Raw genomic sequence first — 23,816 nt, 5'->3', positions numbered from 1 at the left:
AAATGTAGAAAAACATCCAAAAATATTTAATAAATTTCAATTGGTATTCTATTGTTTAACAGTGCGATTAATTGTGATTAACTTTTTTATTCTAGATTAAATTTTTTTAGTTAATTGTGTGAATTAACTGTGATTAATCGACAGCCCTACTAATTAGGCAACAGTGTACAGAACTACTAAAAAATGTTTAGCTAATCTGAGATGTCTACTGACTGATTGAAAGCTGCTAGAAAGTCAGCTAATGTCTTGGGAACAATCAATCAGAATGCAAAACAAGATCTCAATAGTTCTGAATATATCCTGATTACGATTTTTATCAAAGGTGTTAGAGGGCATTCACTGATTAAAGTGGGTAGACATAATGATTTGTGCTAGAAATAGCTCTAGAATAAACTATTGAGAGGTATATTTATTTCAGATTAGTTTGCAGTTATTTAAGCAGGCATGCTTCACTGAGACAAACCTGTTCGGGGAGCCACAAAATACTTTTCACTTTTAACTATGTGGCAAAGCCCACCAAAGTCTTTAAACAAAATCTGTTATTTAGTAATGTTTATAATGGTAAAGACGAATTCAAAATAATACTTCCCAAATTAACTACAATCCCTTCCATAATAAATACTGTATACAGTTAACGTAATTTGGAGTTCATCATTTCTGCAATTCAGTACCTCAAGGGAATTCTGAAGGGCAATACTTAGGTAAGATAAGATTAAATAAATATTTTAAATGTCACAAACTGAGCTGGCAAGTATATAAACTAGTTACATAGTGAACAAGAACCCAAGAGTTTCAATATGTAATGGTGATGGAATACAAAGATGAATCATGCCCACTTTTAAAATAACTGATAAGATAAAAATAAAATTTGTAATCCTTCCTAATTAATGAGCAAATTCTTAGTCAAATATGATTATATGATTAATTAATCCAAGTTATATGAAATACAATTGTCTCAGCAAATCAAAGAGCAAGGATGCTGCAGTTATTGAGGCATAACTGGATAACTGTCTCAGTTATACAATTCCAGCACTTGTCTAATTTGGTGGTTAGCTATCAAGCTGACAGGCACTTTAGAATTCCCTGAACTCTGAGTGTGGATATCCAATTTGCATAATCACTGCATAAAAAAGTTGAAGGCAGTTTAGGGACAAGTGATCATGACTTAATTTCATTTATAATGTGAAAACAGAATAAAGTCCAGACCAGTAATACATATATATATGTGTACACACACACACACACACACAGGAGTTGGTGCTTTAAAAAGGCCAGTTTCACATAGCTGAATAATTATGAGCCAAATCTGCTGCGAGGAAGAATTTAATCAGAAAAATGTGAATGATAATTGGGAATTGTTTTAGAACAATTCACTAGACACCCAAAAAACCATAACTGAGGAAGAAGGTACTCTTTCCATTCCAGTTGTATCTCAGAAGGACGTGAAACAGCAACTACTGAAGTTAGATGCTTTTAAATTAGCAGGCCTGGATAACTTACATCCAAGAGTTTCAAAAGAAATGGCTGAGGAGATCACTGGACCATGAATGATGATTTTCAATAAGTCTTGGAACACTGGGGAAGTTCCAGAAGACTGAAAGAAAGGTACTATTATGTCAACATTTAAAATAGGTAAATGGGATGACTCAGGTAATTATAGGTCTGGCAGTCTGACATTAATCCTGGGTAAGACAATGGAACAGCTAATATGGGACTCAATTAATAAAGAATTAAAGGACAGTAACATAATTAATCACAATTAACATGGGTTTATAGAAAACAGATCCTGTCAAACTACCTTGATTTTTTTTTTTATGAGATTACAAATTTGGTTGATAAAGGTAATAGTGACTATATAATACACAGATTTCTATAAGGCACTAGATCTGGTATAACATTTTGATTAAAAAACTAGAATATAAAATTAACATGGTATACTTTTAAACTGATTAAACGCTGGCTCAGTGATAAATCTCAAAATATAGTTGCAAACAGGGGATCATCATAGAACAGGTATGTTTCTAATGGGATTAGTTCTTGGCCCTACACTAGTTAATATCTTTATCAATGACCTCAAAGAAAACATAAAATCATCTCTGATAAAGTTTGCAGTTGACACAAAAATTGGAAGAATGATAAATAATGAAGCGGGTATGTCACTGATTCAGAGCAATTTGGAACACTTGGTAAACTGAATGCAAACAAACAATATGCATTTTAATATGGCTAACTGTAAATATATACATCAAGGAACAAAAAATGTAAGCCATACTTACAGAAAGGGGACTATCTTGGGAAGCAGTGACTCTGAAAAAGATTTGAGGGTCATGATGGATAATCAGCTGAACATGAGCTCCCTATCTGACCCTGTAGCCAAAAGGGCTAATGCGATCCTGGAATGCATAAAGAGAAGAATCTCTAGAAGGAGTAAGGAGTTTATTTTACCTCTACCTCTATAGTTGGCACTGGTGTGACCGATGCTGGAATACCGTGTCCCGTTCTGGTGCCCACAATTCAAGAAGGATGTTGATAAATTGGATAGGGGGTTCAAGGAAGGGCCATGAGAATGATTAAAGGGTTAGAAAACATGCCTTATAGTGATATTCTCAAAAAGCTCAATCTATGCATTTTAACAAAGAGAAGGTTAAGGAGTGAACTGATTACAGTCCACAAGCATCCACATGGAGAACACATTTTTAATAATGGGCTCTCTAGCAGAGAAAGGTATAACATGATCCACTGGCTGGAAGTTGAAGCTAGACAAATTCAGACTGGAAAAAATATGTAAATTGTTAACCATCAGTGTAATTAACCATTTGAACAATTTACCTAGGACCACAGTGGATTCTCCATCACTAACAACTTTTAAATCAAGACTAGATGTTTTTCTAAAAGACAGGCTCTAGGAAGTCAGACTAGATGATTACAATGGACCCTTCTGATCATGGACTCTATTAATATGGAGGTTGCTGACTTGTAACTGGAGGTTCTTCGAGATGTGTGATCCCTGTCTGTTTTCCCACACATGGGTACCCATGCACACCATGCACCTGAGATCAGAGATTTCTAAGTGATGTCCGTTGATCCATGGCTGGGCAGTTCTCCTCGTGCTCTGACATGAGGGAATAAGGGACATTGGGGACCAATGCCTCTCCAGTTCTTCTCTTATCACAAATCCAAAGCAGAGGGGAAGGAGTGCAGATAGTGGAATATAGATAGGAAACATGTATCTCGAAGAACCTCCAGTTACAGGTCAGTAACCCCCATTTCTTCTTCAAGTGTTGGTCCCTATGTGTATTCCACACATGGGTGATTAATAGGCAGTATTTTAACAGGAAGGCAGTGCACGGATGCCGTTGGTAGAGGTTCTTGTAATACTACAGCCCCAACAGCTGCAGAGGACACTTGAATAAATACATAATGTTTCATGAATGTATGGATAGAGCTCTGGGTAGTCGCTCTACTGATGTCCAGTACAGGTACCTCTCAAAGAGATGCCACTGAGGTTGCTTGTGCTCTCGAATGGGCTCTCACACCATCCAAAGGAGGTATATGTATCAGTTAGTAACACAGAATGATGCAGCTGGAGATCCACATATGATCTGCTCAGAGACTCTATGTCTGTCCTTGTGACCATTCCGCTAAGCTGAGAAATAACCTTGGTGATTTTCTAATCGATTTCATCCTTGTAGGTAGAACAAGCTAGAGAACGAAGTCTTCTCTCCTGATTGAAAGCATGAAATTTTGGTAAGAATACCAGTAAGTGGACAGGTTGATTTATGTGAAACAAACGACTTTTGGGACGAATTTCAGATGAAGATGAAAGGAAATATACTCCTTATGAAAAATAGCATAAGGCAGGTCAGCTGTGAGTGCTCTCAGTTCACTCACCCTTCTGGCCTTTGTGATGGCAACTAAAAAGGTAACTTTCATAGAACATGAAAGGTAGGTCATAGAACGTGTGGGCAGTGATTCAAATGGTAGTCTAGCAAGTTCTGATAGTAGTATGAGGTTGAGGTCCCATTGTGGTACAGGTTTCACCACCAGTAGAACGATCCAAAACAACATCCCCAATCAAGGCCTGTGTCTTGGACAAAATTATTTAATAGTTTAAAAAGCTCTTCACCAGTTCCTTGTGTTGGAAGTGGACACCAAAACAGAAAATCCTCATTTAATTCTGTTGCTGTAGAAAAACAAATATACCCGAGTAGCTGTGCAGCATTTGATATATTGATAGACTCATCTATCTGAATTAAATAATATGGGCTCTGATTAACACTTTCTAGGAGCTGCTCTTTTACATCGGTGGCCATCTCCACAATACAGCGTGAAACTCTCATTAGAAAGTGGGATCACATCTAGCTGTGATGCTGCTTTCTCTCCTACCATCACCGCGCACGTATCCTTTGCAGCTAGTTATAGTTTCTCACCTATGTCATTGGCTTTCCATCTTTGGCAATGCACAAAGCCACATGGTAAGAAGCCTTCCTATTAACAGTGCTGTACACTTCAACAAGTTTTGTGTGTGTCCCATAACTCATTAAGCTTCCTCTGGAAAAACTTTATGGGTTTAGATACTAAGCTAGCGTGTCTTGTTGCGAGATGCCGGTGTGGCTTGCAGGGCCATACACTGTGGTTCACCAGTACTTCACCCCATAAAACAGATTGAGGCATTGGTGCATCACTGGACCTACTCCACGTAAAGCCCAACTTGAAATAAGCTGTCATATTTTCAGCTTCTGCATTTTGCTAGAACTTCCGCGGCTGCCCTCACTTTGGCTTGTGTTGTACACTTTTCTCCCTTTGTCGCAAAATGCTCTATTTCTCATATAAAGGTTTGTCATTGTAAGAACGCTGCTGATAAAGTTCTTGGGAGGGAACCACACGAGACATTTGACCTGTCACAGTTGTTCAAAGACCCCTGCGTGGGACTAGTGAGAGAGGTACGGTAGAACTCATGGATGGAATCAGGATGCCTGCCATAGGGATCCCATGGGCCCCACTAGGGCTAATATGAAGGGTCGACTGGTTGAGAGGGCCCCCACGGCATCAATGCTAAAGGAGATGGTGGATGTGATTGCAGAGCCATTGGCCATTATCTTTGAGAACTCATGGCAATCGGGAGAGGTCCCGGACGACTGGAAAAAGGCTAATGTAGTGCCCATCTTTAAAAAAGGGAAGGAGGAGGATCCTGGGAACTACAGGCCAGTCAGCCTCACCTCAGTCCCTGGAAAAATCATGGAGCAGGTCCTCAAGGAATCAATTCTGAAGCACTTAGAGGAGAGGAAAGTGATCAGGAACAGTCAGCATGGATTCACCAAGGGCAAGTCATACCTGACTAATCTAATTGCCTTCTATGACGAGATAACTAGCTCTGTGGATGAGGGGAAAGCAGTGGACGTGTTGTTCCTTGACTTTAGAAAAGCTTTTGACATGGTCTCCCACAGTATTCTTGCCAGTAAGTTAAAAGAAGTATGGGCTGGATGAATGGACTATAAGGTGGATAGAAAGCTGGCTAGATTGTCGGGCTCAACGGGTAGTGATCAATGGCTCCATGTCTAGTAGGCAGCCGGTATCAAGTGGAGTGCCCCAAGGGTCGGTCCTCGGGCCGGTTTTGTTCAATATCTTCATTAAAGATCTGGAGGATGGTGTGGATTGTACCCTCAGCAAGTTTGCGGATGACACTAAACTGGGAGGAGAGGTAGATACGCTGGAGGGTAGGGATAGGATACAGAAGGACCTAGACAAATTAGAGGATTGGGCCAAAAGAAATCTGATGAGGTTCAACAAGGACAGGTGCAGAGTCCTGCACTTAGGACGGAAGAATCCCATGCACCGCTACAGACTAGGGACCGAGTGGCTAGGCAGCAGTTCTGCAGAAAAGGACCTAGGGGTTACAGTGGACGAGAAGCTGGATATGAGTCAATAGTGTGCCCTTGTTGCCAAGAAGGCCAATGGCATTTTGGGGTGTATAAGTAGGGGAATTGCCAGCAGATCGAGGGACGTGATCATTCCCCTCTATTCGACATTGGTGAGGCATCATCTGGAGTACTGTGTCCTGTTTTGGGCCCCACACTACAAGAAGGATGTGAAAAATTGGAAAGCGTCCAGCGGAGGGCAACAAAAATGATTAAGGGACTGGAACACATGACTTATGAGGAGAGGCTGAGGGAACTGGGATTGTTTAGTCTGCGGAAGAGAAGAATGAGGGGGGATTTGATAGCTGTTTTCAACTACCTGAAAGGGGGTTCCAAAGAGGATGGATCTAGACTGTTCTCAGTGGTAACAGATGACAGAATGAGGAGTAATGGTCTTAAGTTACAGTGGGGGAGGTTTAGGTTGGATATTAGGAAAAACTTTTTCAGTAGAAGGGTGGTGAAACACTGGAATGCGTTACCTAGGGAGGTGGTGGAATCTCCTTCCTTAGAAGTTTTTAAGGTCAGGCTTGACAAAGCCCTGGCTGGGATGATTTAGTTGGGGATTGGTCCTGCTTTGAGCAGAGGGTTGGACTAGATGACCTCCTGAGGTCCCTCCCAACCCTGATATTCTATGATTAGGTACCATCAGTCCTTTGGGTAGTCGTGTCTAGGACAGACCTGAATTGCCTTGAATCTCTCTCTGAACTCACCTCCCTGTGTGGGCGTAAAGCAATGTCTGAAGCCTCCAACTCCTCTAAAGAGAAGGCCGGTTCCTGCTCAACCAACAGAGCCATCGGTACCAGTGGGTGAAAGCTTCTGCCTAAGGACTTAGGAGGGGAACATTCCCATCTCCTCGAGGTAGTTTTCTCCTCTGGTATCACAATGTTTCTCAGGAGGGTGAGACCCGAAAGAAAAGGAAACCGAGGATAAGGCAGGGTACAGATATCCTACAGTGAGGGGCAAGTTTCAGTTAGTCCCAGAGCCCAAGGCATGCCAGTAGTTGGGACTGACAGCTCTGGCACATCCATGGTCATTGTAGGAGGCAGGTCTTGCAGAGAGAGAGATCAATACCACCAAAGAGTCTACTTGGAAGCTCTTAAATAGTGTCAGTAGGTGCCAGTATTTAGGCTTATGAATCAGAGCCTACATCGGTATCAGCAGACTCTTTTTCCTTCACGCTTTGCCCTCATGATTGGAGAATTTAACCGAGCCTAAGTACTTAGGGACCACGTATGAGGACTCACTAGACTTGGATGGAGTCGGGGAGGGATCCCTTCTCTTGAAAGAAGATATGTTCTTATACTTATGAGAGTGCCCCTTACTGTCATGAGAAGCCCTGCAGGATGATGCCATGGGCTTAGCGGGTCTGATTTCTGCTCCTGTGCTCATTCTTGAAGGGGCGCTGCACTTGAAGAATTAGGAGTTATTTGTCAAAACATAAGTGAAGATGCAGATCTCTCGCTTTGACAGGCCCCCTGCTCCAGCCACCCCCACCTCTGGTGCTTGTTGTAGAGAAAAGGGTTTTTCAAGGGCAGCTCCTTTGCAATGGAGGGTGTTCTGCCTCACATAATCAACCAGATTAAGGGGAGAGCTCTTGCATGGGTCCAACTCGCATCACTGTCTAATCCAGGGATGGGCCGCACAAGCAGGGAGCTCCAGCTGCTGGTACTACTGCCACTTTGGTGTCTCATGGGGAGAATCTGGGGTCAGACCTATACAGACCACATCTGGAGGTGTTGAGGTAAAATAAAACTGAAAAAGCAGAGAAAAATATTTTTCCATTGAATTTTCAATTACAGTATCTTAGGTGTTACTTGTAACTAGGTAAAAAAATGTAGGCAGAAATGTTTTTCAAGTTGACCATGTCCCTTTATAAACTAATGTATATCTCATTCTTCACCAACTTGATGGTGGCATAATTTCTTACCCAGAGAAGGCAGACCCTAATGGCTGAATCATTTCCTCGCTACTAAGCGTGCTCTCCTGCTCTTCCTGAAGTTAGTGGCAAAACCCCTATGGGCTTCACTAGTTATATAACCACAGCCCAGGACTGGGAAGAGGCAAAGATTCTGAATCTGCCTGCTCTATTACTAGCTTACAGGTATATATAAAGAACTGATGATCCCAAGTCCAGACATTCCTTTACATTTATGAACATAAAATATTCATCTAGAAAAGATTTTGAAATAAAATGCAGGTAAAAAATGAGAAACAATGAAGGGGTCAGGGAATGGCAGAAAATGATCTTCTGGCTACTGAAGTAAACTTCTGACAAATGAGATGTGGAGGCAGCATAGCCACTGTATAGTTATTGGGAAAATTAGCTTTGCCATATACTGATATCTGGATGAAATAAAATCAATAAGCAGTGAAAGACCCAGAGCTACAGACATAATTACCACAGATGATAAGCTGTTATATTTGGCACCATCTTCCTCTCTGTTAGATGTAGTTGTACAAGTTTTTTTGTTGCAGGCTTCCAACAGTGCATCAGAAGCCTGATCATGTTTCTATTAAATCAATGGCAAAATCCTCACTGACGTTAGTGGTGCAAGATCAGGCTTTTAATTAAACAGTAGCGGTCTATCCTTCAAATAACCAAACAAGACTCCTAATAGAGCTACCAATTCCAGCCTGCAGAAGCTGGCAAAAAGTTGAAGTATACCTGGCTTGCTCAGTTTTGGTTGTCAAGGAAAGTTTCCTGAGGCAAATTTTACACTATGCCCACAAGAAGCTGGATCTTAAGAAAAATACAAAATACAGCAAAAAGAATGGTAAAGAAAGAGGAAAAAAAAGAAAGGAAGGAAAGCAAGGCCAGTCAAGAGTTACAGTGGCAAGTACACTATGCTTAGACATGCCAGGGATTCAGATTCAGGTTCTCAGCCTAATCTTTCACTCCTGAGCCAACAACTCACAAGGATGAGTGTGAGAAGTTCATGGTGTTCCTAAACAACACCTTGAGTACAGCTGATACACGGGTCACCAGTGACCGACTCCAGATGAAGCCACATCCAGCCCTCTTCTGCCAGAGAAAGTATAGCTGCAGTTTTAAATTTTGCAATTTGCTTATTTACAGGCATGTATGTGGCTTTTATTAATCGGAATCTTGGAACACCTCACAAATATGAATGATTTTCACATCCTCATCACCATTGTGAAGAAGGGAAGAATTATTACCCAGATTCAGAGATGAAAAACAGAGGTATGGAAATGTGATTTGTTTAAAGTCACACAGGATATCTGTGGTAGAACTGAGAATTGAACCAAGATCTCGACTCCTTTTCTTTACCTTTGGAAAAGAGTGGATATCAGATAATTGTTATCCTCAGAGCAGAGAACAATCCCTCTTCTTCACCACCCCAGCAAAACAAAATAGAAAAGGAAAGTGTCTAAATTTTATAGGTTGAAATGAGAAAAACATTAACTAGAAGTAATTTTATCGTCTTTAATATAATGCAGGAAAAAAATGCATGTAGCAATAAATTCACTATGAATTTTTGTCTTAATTTCACTTACACTCTTATCAATCTGCATGAGATGCTCCAAGGACATTTTCTGCAGCTTATGGAGATTGAGAGCTACCCAAATGTAATATCCAGACTGATGGTCATGGTTGACAGGCAGGAAAAATGGAGAGCAATATGACCTAGAATTGACTTCCAAGTTGTTCTAATTTAACATTTGAAGAGGAGTAATCTAAAACTTTTAAAAGAAGGCCTTAGAGTTTGCTGAATTCTCAGCGTGTTCTGATAACAGAACTAGAACCAATCTGCATGTCTGTTTGGCTCTGCACTTACTCATAGAAAGGTTCTAGCTTATATAAGTTAAAATAAATAGAGCCACTGTACAATTGTAGGCTCATACAATAGAGACAGTTTTCACAATTGTCCACATCTAATGGATTCAGGTTATGAGCCCCAGAGGTGATTACACTGCTTCATGAGTAAATTATACAGTTAGATGAGTAAGAATAAGTCCTTTATAAACTCTCCCAGATTCTATAACTCAGACCACAATCTGCCAGGGAAAGCACACATTTCTAAAAAGATTTTCAACCCTTGCAGCAACTGATAAAATCATTCCTAAGAGAGAATGGGACCCTGTTGTCCTTAGGATCTGAGCTAGAACATCTAGTGTAATCAGCAACAATAAATCAGCTTTCAAACTCTCCAGTGAATCCTGTTTGAATGGTGTCTTCCAAAAGACAAGGTTCAAAAATAATGATCTTTTAGCAGAAGAAACATATTGTCCATAAAAATAAAAACAGCAAAACATTTGTCAATAGTCTATTATGCATTTTGGACAAAATCCTAAGCACAGTACCCAAAGCAGGAGGATCAGGCACTTGGATGATGTACAAGAGAGGAATTCTCCCCACCAAGCTGGATCTCTGCAGAGGCTACTTCACCCAAATAGCTGCAGTAGTGCTCTCCAGCATCGATACATGCCACCATCACCAGTGGGAGCAAGCACCAGAGGATCTGCAAAATGATGGATCCCCTGTACCTTCCTCCACCTTCTCTCTATTGAGCAGAAAGTCCTTCTCTCACACAACTTCAACGTGATGTGTCTCAATATAACACATGCACCATACATTCTGCCTCTTCATGCACCACACATTCTGCCTCTTCATGCACCACCACAAAATCAAAAACATTTTTCTATAACAATGTATTTGTCCTTGTAGAACATTCAAGCCAATTCTGAGAAATTGCACAATAAACTGCTATGTGATACTAATGATGTAAAAACACATAAGTGATTACCTCTCCTATGAAGACAACCATAACACAATCCAGTTTCTCTTCTGGAGACAATTTATCAATAAGGGAGTGAAGAGTTTCTGTAAGATAAGACTTTACTTTTCTCTTCACGGTGGGAATTCCCATTACAATTGAAACTGAAAATAAAAAAATAAAAAATCAATATATAAGTCTTTATATAACAAAGCATTAATTCAGAAATACACTCAAAATATTAAGAGAACACGGTAACCAAAAACAATTTCAAAGCATACCAGTATCTTTGGGAATACAATTAATAGTAACAACATCAATTCTTAGAGGAAACACACCAGCCAAAAAAAAAAAAAAAAGCAAATGCTGAAAGTGTCACAGTATTAATATATATGTATTGTTAAGATGCATACAACTGTGGTACCAGTTAGTTAAGGTTGCACTTAGACTTACACAAAGTACACTAAAATCCCTTTCCAGAGTTTAGTCTCCAAATTTAGTACAACAGTTTTTCACAAACTAATCTATGTATTTTTTTTATTAAAATACTTAACGTTTGCAGAAGAAACTTATTAAAACCTCTTCTTCCCCATAAACTACCCCAAATACCATCACTCTGACTCCCACCACATTGATGCTAACCCCACCCACCTATCCCTATCTTCCACATGGCTGTTCAATCTTCGTGCTCCTTAGCCCACCCCCAATACAAAGGGCTGCTCTCCCACTGGGAGCAGAATGGGTGGAGGGAATAAAAGGGATGAGTAGGACTGGATGCAGTAATGAGGAAGCGTAGTGGCCCTGTGCTGAAGCAGCTGTACTTAGAGGGGTCTCACCTTTAATACACAAAATCAGGTTAGAGCTGAAAATGCTGATTGGCATTCTTAACTCATCCTCTTGTGCTTACAAACTACAGATCTCCTAGTATGTGATGTTAAATTTGCATTGAGTAGAAATGCCTATCCAGCAAGCACAACAGAAAAAGAGAAGGATGGTGAAGCAAATCTTAATTTCTCTACTGTTTTTAGGACCCTTGATTTTAAATAATTTTTTCTGCAATTTAAATTTTGAAATAATATATGGTTGGCTTAAACCGGTGGAAGAAAGTCTGAATCCTTCACTTTGCTAGTTAAATACATATAAATAGGCCCTACCAAATTCACAATCCATTTTTAATTTCAGAGTAATAGCATTTAAAAATCTTGAATTTCAGTTTCAGAAATTTAAATCTTAAATGTCATGGTGTTGTAAGAAAGCATGAATATGTATTTTAAAACAGAAAAATACAAACATGTAAAGCCCTTAAGTCAGCATTTCTCAAACTGGGGGTCCTGACCCAAGAGGGGGTCACAAGGCTATATGGGGCGGGGGGGGTCGCAGTATTGCCACCTGTGCTTCTGCGCTGCCTTCGGTGTTGGACGGCCAGAGAGCAGATGTCTGGACGCCAGCTCTGAAGGCAGCGCCACCAGCAGCAGCAGCGCAGAAGTAAGGGTGGCAATACACCCTACCATTCCATCCTTACTTCTGCACTGCTGTTGATGGCAGTGCTGCTTTCAGCACCCAGCCAGCAGCTGCTGCTCTCCAGCTGCCCAGCTCTGAAGGCAGTGCAGAAGTAAGGGTGGCAATACCGCAACCCCCTTACAATAGCCTTGCAGTCCTTTTTGGGTCAGGACCCCCAGTTTGAAAAACACTGTACTTTTGTATACTTTTCCCCCCTAATATAGTACAGGGAAAAAGTATACAAAAGGCCAGATTTCATGGGGGAGATCAGATTTCACAGTCTGTGACACATTTTTCACGGACATGAATTTAGAAGGGCCCTATGTAAAATACGTATTTCCATTTTGTTAGTGGGTGTGACTGTGAATATAAGACTTGATTCTGCACATTGATATATGGGCATGCATCTTGTTATAACAAGGACAGAATCAAACGCACAGAACACAAAAAAGACACTAACTGTAATACTACTATCAAAACAAGGAAGCTTCCATTATGAGAGAATCAGCAGCTCCAGATCAAAAGGCAGACAGACACATATGGATTAATATGTTGGGTCTTTATGCCTTATAGACATGCAGACATGCTTCCAAGTATATGACCCTGGTTGGGCTTTATCTGCCTTAAGGACTGCAGCTCCAAGAATGGAATTATGTGGAGATCTACTGATGAAGGAGCAGAACTTTTGAGGATTAATCACTTGTTTTGTATTTACAAAGTATAAGGAATCATTAAGAGTAAAAATATGTAGTCTAATAGTAGACGTGTTTTTCTCCTCCAACCAAGGTCCAACTTTTATGGAAAGGACCAAGCCAATTATCATTAGGTACCCATAATTCCAGGTCCTCTGAGTTATACACTAGAATTCATTGGTGGGAACACCAGACATGAACTTTGAAACTGTTAAATCCATGCTCGATTTACCTATATATCTGAGTAGCCAAAGGGATGTGTCAGAAAAGTAGTTTCAGAGCCTGTATTATTTCCATGCCTTGTTAATTTTCATAAATCTCATTAAAAGATAAAACAATTTGATCCAGATTAAGTGCTTTTTATTCTATACCTTAGCACTGGGGGTAGTGTGTGATCTGGGACTATGCAGTAAAGAGCAAAACTGAAGACAACTCCTTTTATCTTGGATTCAGTGCGAGTTCTAAGAGATACACAAATAAAATTGCAGCTACCAAACAATACTTTAAATTATGATATTACCAAAACAAAATTAGGAAGTCCTTCAGACATATTATTTTTATATAATATATATTATATATTATTTTACATATATAATATTAATTATATATATAACACATATAAACATTATTTAAATAATGCCAGCATACCGCCTGTTCGTCCCAGGCCAATCTGCACAGAAGGCTGAAGGCTTCCTTCATTCTTCAACAAATGAGGCAAATGGTAATAGATATTTGGCACTTGAAGAGATTTTCTGCTTATTAGCTCTTTTAACAATTTCAGTGTTTCATCTGCAAACACATATAAAACCAATAATGAAGAAAATTAATCAGAGAGGCTACATGTTTATGCAGGAATAAATCATATGCAGTTCCAAAGCTGATCATTCATTCATGCTTTGTTTGAGTTAGGAACCATTTTTAAGATTTGCGTACCAAGAAGTAAAACCTTTTCTGTTTTTAAATTTTTAAAAGAGTTATGAACAAGATTGATTTTTAATAGTTTTCTGGAAACAGGAACATCATACATCATCGCATGTGAGTTACAATGTGCTATGACCAATGTCAAAGAGGAAATAACTCACCTTGAGTAGAATCCTCCATAAATTTTTACCTTGGATGTGTCTTCATATTATACAGTATATTGGGCTTATTATACCCCAAACATTCAAAATAATCTGTATCTATTCTCACAGGAGCTCAAGAAACAATTTAATCCTCAAATAAATAACTTTAAAATTGCATGCACATTTTTACATACATTGCACCCAAATATATTGCACAGAAATAGGACTTCACAGAGTATATGGTGCAACGGTCCAGGGATTAAATTTGGATATACCTTTTGTAATAAAAACAGATACACCTAACAAAAGTAGGCATATAAATTATTTACTACAGTTAAATACGAAAGTTAAACCAGTTCTAAAGATGTTTCCACAATGGAATATAAATATCAGCTTTGAAATTCCCTTGCCAGTATGTCAACTCTCTTAAATCAAATATGAAAACCGTAGCCAATTTTTTTAATTAGAAAAAAAGCCATAGCACCTCATATTGACCTTTGAGATCTCATGAATCTCATAAAGATCAGGTCAGAAACTGGTTGGGAGACTTCCAAAGAAAACCTACCTACCTTAGAAGTGATGGTGACTCAGTAGATATCACTCTTTCCTGGGATGTTGAAATGAACCAGTGTTTCCTATACAACTGGAGATGCCTTTTTTGGATTAAATCTAAAACTAAACTCCTGACTACTTATAGTCTTGAAAAGGCCCTTGTACAAAAGTGCAATGAGTAGAGATGTTAGCTTTGATGTGTGGGCTAAATTCCAATTTGAGTGATTACACTCTTCCTGCCAAAATTTTCTCTGCAGTTTCAATTGCAGAAGTAGACGTGGAAGTTCACCCAAATGTATTCCAGGGTGGATGAATGATAAGATCTGTAAAGCAATTTGGATTCCTTCTAGATCTAAGGTACTAACCAAATACAATATAGATTTGAGAATTTATATTTTATTTAAAATATACCTATCATAGTAATCTCTCGCACATTTACAATTCATTAAATTTAACACAAGAATTGGTGAACCAGTGTCAACCCAAAATAAGAGGCAATAATCCCAAAATTACAATGTTAAAAATAATTATACCTAGCCCATACATCCCCCAGGAAAAAGTCACAGTGAAGAGTTAGTCTTTATGTTGTGCCCAAAAAGTCTCGACTTGGGTTCTGTCAAACCAATGCGGTAAGTGAATTACAGAGTAGAAGGTTCTCCAGCAAAAACACACTGCCACCATTCGTTCAAATCTGAGATTGTTAATGAGAATACCACAACTGACTTAAGAAGGCAGGGCAGCACACGGAAGGGGAGACTATCTTTTAGGCAACTATGCTGAAGCCATATTGAGTTTTAAAGATATATATTACTATTTTTAATTGCACCAAGAAGTGAACAGAAAAAGACAGTGCAGTCTTTGGAGAACTGGTATAATATGATTTCTTATGGCCAAACATTCTGTACAAAAAGGCCAATACATTTTACATAAAGACAAACACGAACTAAAACTCCAGATCCAACCATCTCTGAACTTTGTGAAAGTTCAGATTAAGATCCAGATCCAAACTTTATGGCTCAGAGACATCTCTAATTCTGCATGATCTCTAGCTTCTAAATGTTCTACAGTCTTAAACCACTATGGAGAATGCATTGCAATAGTCCAATGTTGATATCACAATGACATGGCTAACAATGGCAACATACACATCAGAAAGAAAATCACAAGATATGTTACATGCAGACTTTAAAAAGTAATGTCCCCAGTGCTCCTGGAATCCCAGGTGGCTACCTAAAATCCAGAAGAGAGAGGCATTAACATATTGAAGGACAACTTTTTAATCAGTACCTGGCTGGAGGACCCAAGACATGAGCTGTAGAATACGGAGTGGATTCATCCATTTCTATAAAAGGCACTACTTGTCGAAGTTTTTCAACGTTCTATAGTAGAACTAGGAAGTGACAGCAGACCTCAAATAATATTTGTTTTAGGTGTACTTCTCTCATATGAAAAAAATCAGGGAGTATTGGTTTAATTAGCTAGACTGAGGTCCTTTGGAACAAAATTATTTTTGGCAATTTTGACTTTTTAGAGACAAGTTAAATCTCAAAGTCAGGGGAATATATTTCAAAACAGAAACAGTGAGAAAACTGTTACAATATGTTTGTGCTAGGCTACAAGCTAATAATCTTTCCATATACAGCTCTTGTTAATTTTGAGGATTTGCTTCATAATTTGATGAAAAGGAATAAGAGGTAATTATTTTTAAATATTTAATTATTAGTTTTGAAGAAAAGGTTAACAAATGTTTGCTGCTATTTACTATGCTTTGCATTGCTTAAAAGGCAAACTTTAGAAACACAGACTCCCCAAATCAGATCCTGGCAGGTAAAGAGGATTTCATTCTACTTTTAACCTTTGCCTGGATTGATTACTAGTCCCCCCCCCCCCTTTTTTTTTTTTTTAAAGTTGCTCATCAGTTTTAGCTTAAAATGTGTAAAAATATTATACAAATTGCTGCCCGATCACCTGTACTGAATAGCACCCAGAAACCCCAAACCTATTTTACTAGGCACTTGAACAAGTCCTTGAAGAGATTACAATCTAATTTAAAATATGATACGAGTGGATATAACAAACAGAGGGAAAGGAGGATGAAGGAAGGGGGAGAGGTACCAGAGATAAGAACATGCTTATATAAACTAGCTATATGCACCGTTGGATGGTTTTCAAGCATTTGGTTTTTTAGGATATTTTCTTTTAATAATTATATACAATAGACATCAGTAATCTAGAGATGTAAAACGTTAAGCATAAAAAAACCCTATATCATGGCTTGTACCTGAAAAATTGTTTAATGCATCCTTACTTCCATTTGTTTCTGCTACTGCACGTCTGAATTGCTCCAAGATGGCATTTAGCTCAGAGGAACGCTGCAGGGTCCTATGCTCAGCAATGCGAAGACGTTCCTTTAAAGCATGAAATTCCCGTTGATAAGCAATCAGCTTTTCTAGAAGGAAAAATGATGTCTGGTCACTTACTTTTGAAAACATTTCATCTGCTCTTCACTCCCCAAATAACGTCCTTATATAAAACAATTCTGTTGCAAACTTTGGGCCTAGAGTCTCTGAACAAGTAGAAAAATAACTTCTTTTGTGGAAGGCTGAAGGACAACCTTTATCAAATTATTAAATTAAATGCAATATACTCCTGTTAACTCCAGTGTTAGAAGAATTTAGATCAGTGGTTCTCAATCAGGGATATGCAGAGGTCTTCCAGGGGGTATATCAACTCATCTAGATGATATTTGCCTAGTTTTATAACAGGCTATATAAAAGCACAAGAAAAGTCAGTACACTAACATTTCATATAATTACTTGTTTATATTACTCTAAATACCATACACTGAAATGTGAGTACAATATTTATATTCCAATTGATTTATAATTGTATGGTAAAATGAGACAGTAAGCAATTTTTCACTAATATTGTGCTGTGACACTTTTGTATTTTTATGTATGATTTTGTAAACACGTAATTTTTTTTTAAGTGAGGTGAAAACTGGGGTACATAAGACAAAAATCAGATTAGGGTTGCCCCGTCTCTGGTTTTTGACCAGAATGCCCAGTCGAAAAGGGACCCTGGCGGCTCTGATCAGCACTGCTGTTAAAAGTCCAGTTGGCAGCGCAGGCAGTCTCCCTACCCACCTCCATGCAGCTCCTGGGAAGCTGCTGGCATCTCCCTCCAGCTCCTAGGCATAGGGGCGGCCACGGGGGCTCTGCGTGCTGCCTCTGCCCCCAGCGCCAATTCAGCAGCTCCCATTAGCCAGGAACCATTGGCAATGGGAGCTGAAGAGGTGGTGCCTGCAGGCGCAGGCAGCGCTCAGAGCCACGTGGTGGCGCATCCGCCTAGGAGGCGGAGAGAGATCCTGGGAGCCGCCTCAGGTAAGCGTCGCCTGGAGCCTGCACCCCTTATCCCCTCCTGTGTCCCACCCTCTACCCATGACCTCTCCTGCACCCCAAACCCCTCATCCCTGGCCCCACCCGAGCCCACACCCCCAGCTCAGAGCTCGCACTCCCTCTCGCACCCCAACCTGAGCCAGCCTAGAGCCTTCTCCTGCACGACAAACCCCAGCCCCATCCCAGAACCCACACCCACAGCCCTCACCCCCCTGCACCCAAATCCCTTACCCCAATCCCTGTCCCGTACCCTGAACCCCTCATTTATGGCCCCACCCCAGAGCCCATACCCCCTCCAACACCGTAACCTGGAGCCTTCTCTTTCACCCCAAACCTCTCATCCCTGGCCCCACCCTAGAGCCACACCCCCAGCCAGAGCCCTCAGCCCCTCCTACACCCCAACTCCCTGCCCCAGCCCAGAGCTCTCTCCTGCACCCCAAATCCCTCATCTCTGGCCCCCCCCCCAGAGCCCTCACCCACCACCCTCACACCCCAACCCCCTGCCCAGTGAAAATGAGAGAGTGAGCAAGGGTGGGGGAGAGCGAGTGACGGATGGAGACAGGTAGAGATGGAGGGAGCGGGGGGGGCGTGGCCTCAGAGAAGGGGAATGGTGTGGCATGGCAAGGGTGTTCAGTTTTCTGCAGATAGAAAGTCGGCAACCCTAAGTCAGACACCTGAAAAAGGTACAGTAATCCAGAAAAGTTGAGAACCACTGATTTAGATGATGTGGTAATTATGCAGACACTTCTTGTAGCAGAGTCTAAAACACCAAACTTTTTGGACCAAAGTACCAGATAAATTTTAATTTCAGAGTGAAACAACACAGAACCTATTTATTATTTGAATCATTCAGAGGAGTTAGTGTAGCTGTAGCAGTATCAGACTTGGCAGCACTACTGACTCATAAAAAAAAGACTGAAGCAGACATGCATTTGGAAATAGTTTGCAAAAGATATGTATCTTTTGAATAATTTGTATGAATGAATAAATGGAGTTTGGCGATATAGTTCAACTTTAATTATTTAATCCTTTAGTACTAAGTTACCAGCAATCCCCCGTGACTAAAACTGTGGATTCCTACTCGTATTAGTAAGCAAATGTGTTTGTAGGTAAATACACATACATTTTTTCTTTTTTTGAGGTGTAGAAAGAAAGGAGGGCTGCAGTAAACACAAGACCCTCTCAGTGATATCCTGAGTCCTAGGACACAACCACCCAAGAAGCTAACCATCTTTCCTTCATTGTTGCCCTCTTCACTTTGCCAGCCTGTCAGCTCCCTGTTTTGAAGTCCCCAACCTGATCATACAATAGCCCCACCTCTGATCTCAATCCATTTAATCCCTTTTATCTAGTAAATGGATGTTCCAACTATCCATCTGTAATCCAGTGGTGATCTCCCATCCCAACTTCTGAAAAGTGCAAAGTTAACTCTACTTAACTGAATTAAAGTTTTGCAGGTAAATTATCTTTTTGGTTGTTAAAAGACTAATACAATACAATTCCTTCTCTATCCATGCACTGCTCATCTTTCCCTTGTTCTCCATTAAAGACTGATTATACTATATTTCTTTCTTTGTCCTTTTTTACCCCTATTTTACATTTATTTTCTCTCTGTAGTTAGGATGTATTATCCATTTAATATTTTTAAAACATAATTAGTTAGCTAAGATACCCTGTGTTTAGAAAAGAAGGAACAAAACACAGTTCACAAACAACCTCTTGATATGTGTCAGTTTGTTTCGCACAGAATAATACACACAATGGTCCATTGCTTCCCACCAAAAAACCCAGGCAGCTAATTGAAATAAGAATTATTGCTTAGTTAGCAGTACCAAAATAGCTCATAGGGATCTCTTGACACAAGTAGGAAAACTTCAGATTTTTAATTATTTTAGCAAAAAAGAAAACATTAAAATTTAAATAAGTTAGAAAAACAGGTCACTAAAGGATCAATAACTTAAATGAAAAAAATACTTAAGTTTCCGCCATATTACCGAATGCTTCTTTCCTTCTATTTATGTTGAATCTCACAATAATTTAATAAAACAGAGGAAGGAATTGAGATACCAAATTACTAGCCTCCATAAAGCTGATGGAAGGACCCCAAAAGAGATCTATCTGATGAATAAAACACCATTTGTTCCCATACAGAGAAGCAGCAAATGAGTAGAAAATTTAACGGAAGATTTGGTCTTCAAAAATTCTGCAGGTTTTACAGCTTGATCCTTGATATTTTTATTTAAGAAGCATTTACCATTTTACAGTAAAAATGTGAAGCTGACGTTTTGCCATACACTTTGCTTTGGAAGCCAAAAGGATCAAATAAAAATATCAATACTCAATAACTGCTAATAGAGATGATTTTCCTGTTGAGAAATTACATAAGAACTGAATGTTTTAATTCTTTGTCAGTTGTTTTCATTCAGCCAGCATAACTCCAGTAATTAAAAGTAAATGTTTAATCTGTCTTAATGTTCTGAATTTCCTGGAAAATTAACACTGTCTGCTAGTTTAGCAGTTAGGTTTCTCCATCTTTTTTTTTCTTGATCCAAGCACTGCTCATAACAGGCAGAGTCAAAAACCCAGACATGCTCTTTTGGGAGCTTGATTCTTGTGTGGTGCTCATGAATGTAATGGGAGTTCCACTGGCACCTCAAGAGAAGAACACACTCCACAAGCTACAAATGCTGTCCATTTTCCTTGCAGCCTCAGCCCCACACACATTCTATATTATATAGTTAGGGTTTTTTTAGTTCCAGTTCCGGCCAGCTAGCAAGCTATTTTTTACAATAGATGCCAATTTTCTAAACTCAGCAAGAAGAATCTGGAAATATTAGTGAGTTTTTCACTGGTTTTTAAGTTATATTTTCTTTATTACTAGTCCAGTGTGTTAAAATGAACCCTTGATGATTTTAACAGTTAAGTGGTCTTTTTTCCCTTAGCAAGAAAAAGGGGTAGCAAAAAAATAAGAAAAAAAAGGAGAGAAAAACCAGTGTAGTTTCATTTTATATATATGTCTGCCAGAATAACTGAATACTGTAGCAGAAGCAGCCTAAATTGTATGTTAATAGTTTGCACGACCAGAAAGCTCTGAATACCAACATTTCAAATGAAAAATAGTCTGAACATTAAAATGGCTAAAACTCTCTCCAAACTTCGCCCAAGTCACTCTGCTGCAGTAATGTTACAATGTTTAAGATTAAAGCTTCAGAGTTCTTAAAGCTGTCAATAGCTTTTAGATTAAATGGACAAACTACTGCAGAATAACCTTTATAATTGTACATTGAAAGACTCCATAATACAATGAGTAGAGTTGCAGCCCCTGTGGCTATCATAGGTTTCATGATACACCAGTCTTGAGGGTAGGAATCCTACAAAGAAATCGAAAGTACAACTGGACAGTCTAAAGACAGTGCTACAACTACAGCAGGAAGTTGTTTAAGAACAAGTTCTCACATTACTGTTTAGAGGTATTCTAGTATTTTTAAAAATCTACCAACAAGGGTGCAGAAGATACAATTAAAAGTATAAGATTCTGACTACACTACTGCTTTTACCAAAAATTGTAATTGTGTTCACATAGGGTTCACATGTATACATATGGTTAGCACATGGTTCCTAACATCATGGTAGGTGTGGACAGGCTAGAATCTAAGGCCAGAAGGGAAAATCATGATCCTCTAGTCCAGGGGTTCTCAAACTGGGGATTACGACCCCTCAGGGGGTCATGAAATGTCAGCCTCCACCCCCAAACTCTGCTTTGCCTCCAGCATTTATAATAGTGTTTAATATAAAATGTGTTTTTAATTTATAGGGGAGGGGGTTGCACTCATAGGCTTGTTGTTTGAAAGGGGTCACCAATACAAAAGTTTGAGAACCACTGCTCTAGTCTGATCTCCTTCACACTGCAAGCCACAGAATCTTATCCACCCACTCCTGTAATAGACCCATAACCTCTGGCTGAGTTACTGAAGTCCTCAAATCCTGATTTAAAGACTTCAAGTTACAGAGAATCCACCATTTATACTAGTTTTAAATCAGCAAGTAACCCATGCCCCATGCTGCAGAGGAAGGTGAAAAACCCCCAGGTGGGGAAAATGTATTTAATAGAAAGCTGATGGACGTTACAATTAAACGTAGTGCCAATAGAGGAAGTTCACACCTTTCCAAGTTATTGTTTCAGTCTCTATGCAGGCTCAGGATAACAGCACTACATTATTGCTATACCCGAGTTCACATTTGAAGGTTTCTTTTGCAACCATAAAGGTCACTTTTAAAAATATAATGAAATCTTAAATAGGGGAGCACAAGAAGACAGTAGGGAGGAAGTGGGCATTTACCTGTGTACAATGCCAGATGAGTCCTGTTCGGGGGAACTGCCAAATGCTAGCCCTTTAAGAGGAACAGATTCCAGGATTCAAAACTAACAAGCAGACTCAGCAATACTTTAGTGAAACAAATATATAGAAATGGGTTACATTGCTATGTTTTTATTAGCCTTATACTCCAGGTCAGTCATCAGATGGCGATAGTTAAGTCTTCAGATCCTGGAAGAATGTCTCTCTATTGGAGGCAAAAGACCAATCTGAAAAAGAGAGGAGTGAGAAACAAGCCTTTGGTTCTCAAAAATCTGATTACAATTTTGTTAATGCTGCTGTCCATCAATTTCAAACAAAAACCAGCAACCCCTCAATCTGGACTGGTAAATCTGAAGATCCAAAAAAGTCTTCCAATCATATCAATTTTTGTATTCATTTGTTATGAACATTTATATCTTGTTAAAAAAAATGAGCTATGCAGATTTAAAATACCTTTTTGTAATTAGTTACCTATTTTGAAAAAATGAATTAAACCCTACATATTACTCGCAACATGAAAGTATCAGTAGAGAATGTGGCTGTAAAACAGTCTTGCACTTTGCTACCTCAGGTTTGCATCTAATTTATATATATTTCCCTAGCTGTGTTATTTATGGGTGAGAGGTTTTTCGCAGGAGTTGTGGATGAAATTCTATGGCCTGCGTTGTGCAGGAGGTCAAACTAGATGATCATAATTGTCCCTTCTGACCTAAATATCTATGAATCTATGAATTTTCCCCTGTAAAAACAAGGAATCAAAATAAAGTAATTGGTCTATTTAACAGATGTCAATAGCCTTATTCATCTAATGTTTGACATTTTTGTCATCCTGCAGGTTTTTTAATTGATTGAGTACTAAAACACATGCTTTCAGAACAAATTGTACAGTAGGAGATTGTCAGCAGGCATCCTCAGAAAAATCACAGCCCTTGCTACATTAATTCTCTCAGACTGCTATGCCTACTAAAACTCAAACTGAACCTTTTCCAGTGGAGTTCAAATTCTTATGTGAGATGCATGGGTCTTCTTCAAAAACAAAACTGTAGTCATAATACTTCAGAACCGAAAGTAAAAATGTATCTGAAACAATTCCTACCCATGTTTCCACCATAATGTAATCATGGAACCACACTTAATATAATACTTAACAAAATCTGCATAGCAAATTTCATAGATTCATAGACTATAAGACCAGAAGGGACCACTGTCACATCTAGCCTGAAATGCTAATATGAAGTTTACCAATCTGTATTTAAAAAGTGCATTGTCAAGTTAAAATTCATATTTTAAGAACAAGTCTCCTCACAACTGATGCTACTCTTATTTTATTTCTTTATAGGCATTTCTATGGGGATTATCACCCCACACCAATAACAGGTAGAAGATATATTTTTTAAATTCAGTTAAAATATTTTTATTGTCTATTTTTTTCCCCAGAGTTTGGACAATGAAGACGGGTCCAGTTGCTTATGTGTCAATTTAGTACCATGCACTAGTAGAATGCTGCAAACAGTGTAGAGGAGTATATTTTTACAAAGCTCTTTCCACAGAATATATATTTTAACTCTTAAAAATATTTGCATTTGTCTTAGGTTTCA

The 23,816-nt window shown here is 39.1% G+C and overlaps 1 protein-coding gene across 6 annotated transcripts in view; it reads right to left on the bottom strand.

Moving 5' to 3' along the window:
- MGAT4A (alpha-1,3-mannosyl-glycoprotein 4-beta-N-acetylglucosaminyltransferase A) overlaps window positions 1-23,816 on the bottom strand; it is a 138,923-nt gene that overhangs the window by 72,832 nt on the left and 42,275 nt on the right. For 4 of the 6 annotated variants that reach the window (XM_037898565.2, XM_037898576.2, XM_037898571.2 and 1 more), the window contains 3 exons: window positions 16,744-16,911; window positions 13,495-13,635; window positions 10,685-10,818 (listed from right to left, as the gene is read on the bottom strand). In XM_037898565.2, the coding sequence (XP_037754493.1) occupies window positions 10,685-10,818; window positions 13,495-13,635; window positions 16,744-16,911 (443 nt within the window). The remainder of the gene's footprint in view (window positions 1-10,684; window positions 10,819-13,494; window positions 13,636-16,743; window positions 16,912-23,816) is intronic. The other 2 variants (XM_037898579.2, XM_043537353.1) reach the window with 1 other exon arrangement.

This window comes from Chelonia mydas, chromosome 1, assembly GCF_015237465.2.
Source record: "Chelonia mydas isolate rCheMyd1 chromosome 1, rCheMyd1.pri.v2, whole genome shotgun sequence".
NCBI lineage: Eukaryota > Metazoa > Chordata > Testudines > Cheloniidae > Chelonia > Chelonia mydas.
Note: the sequence above shows the minus strand (reverse complement) of the source record. Positions and strands in the feature narration are given on the sequence as shown.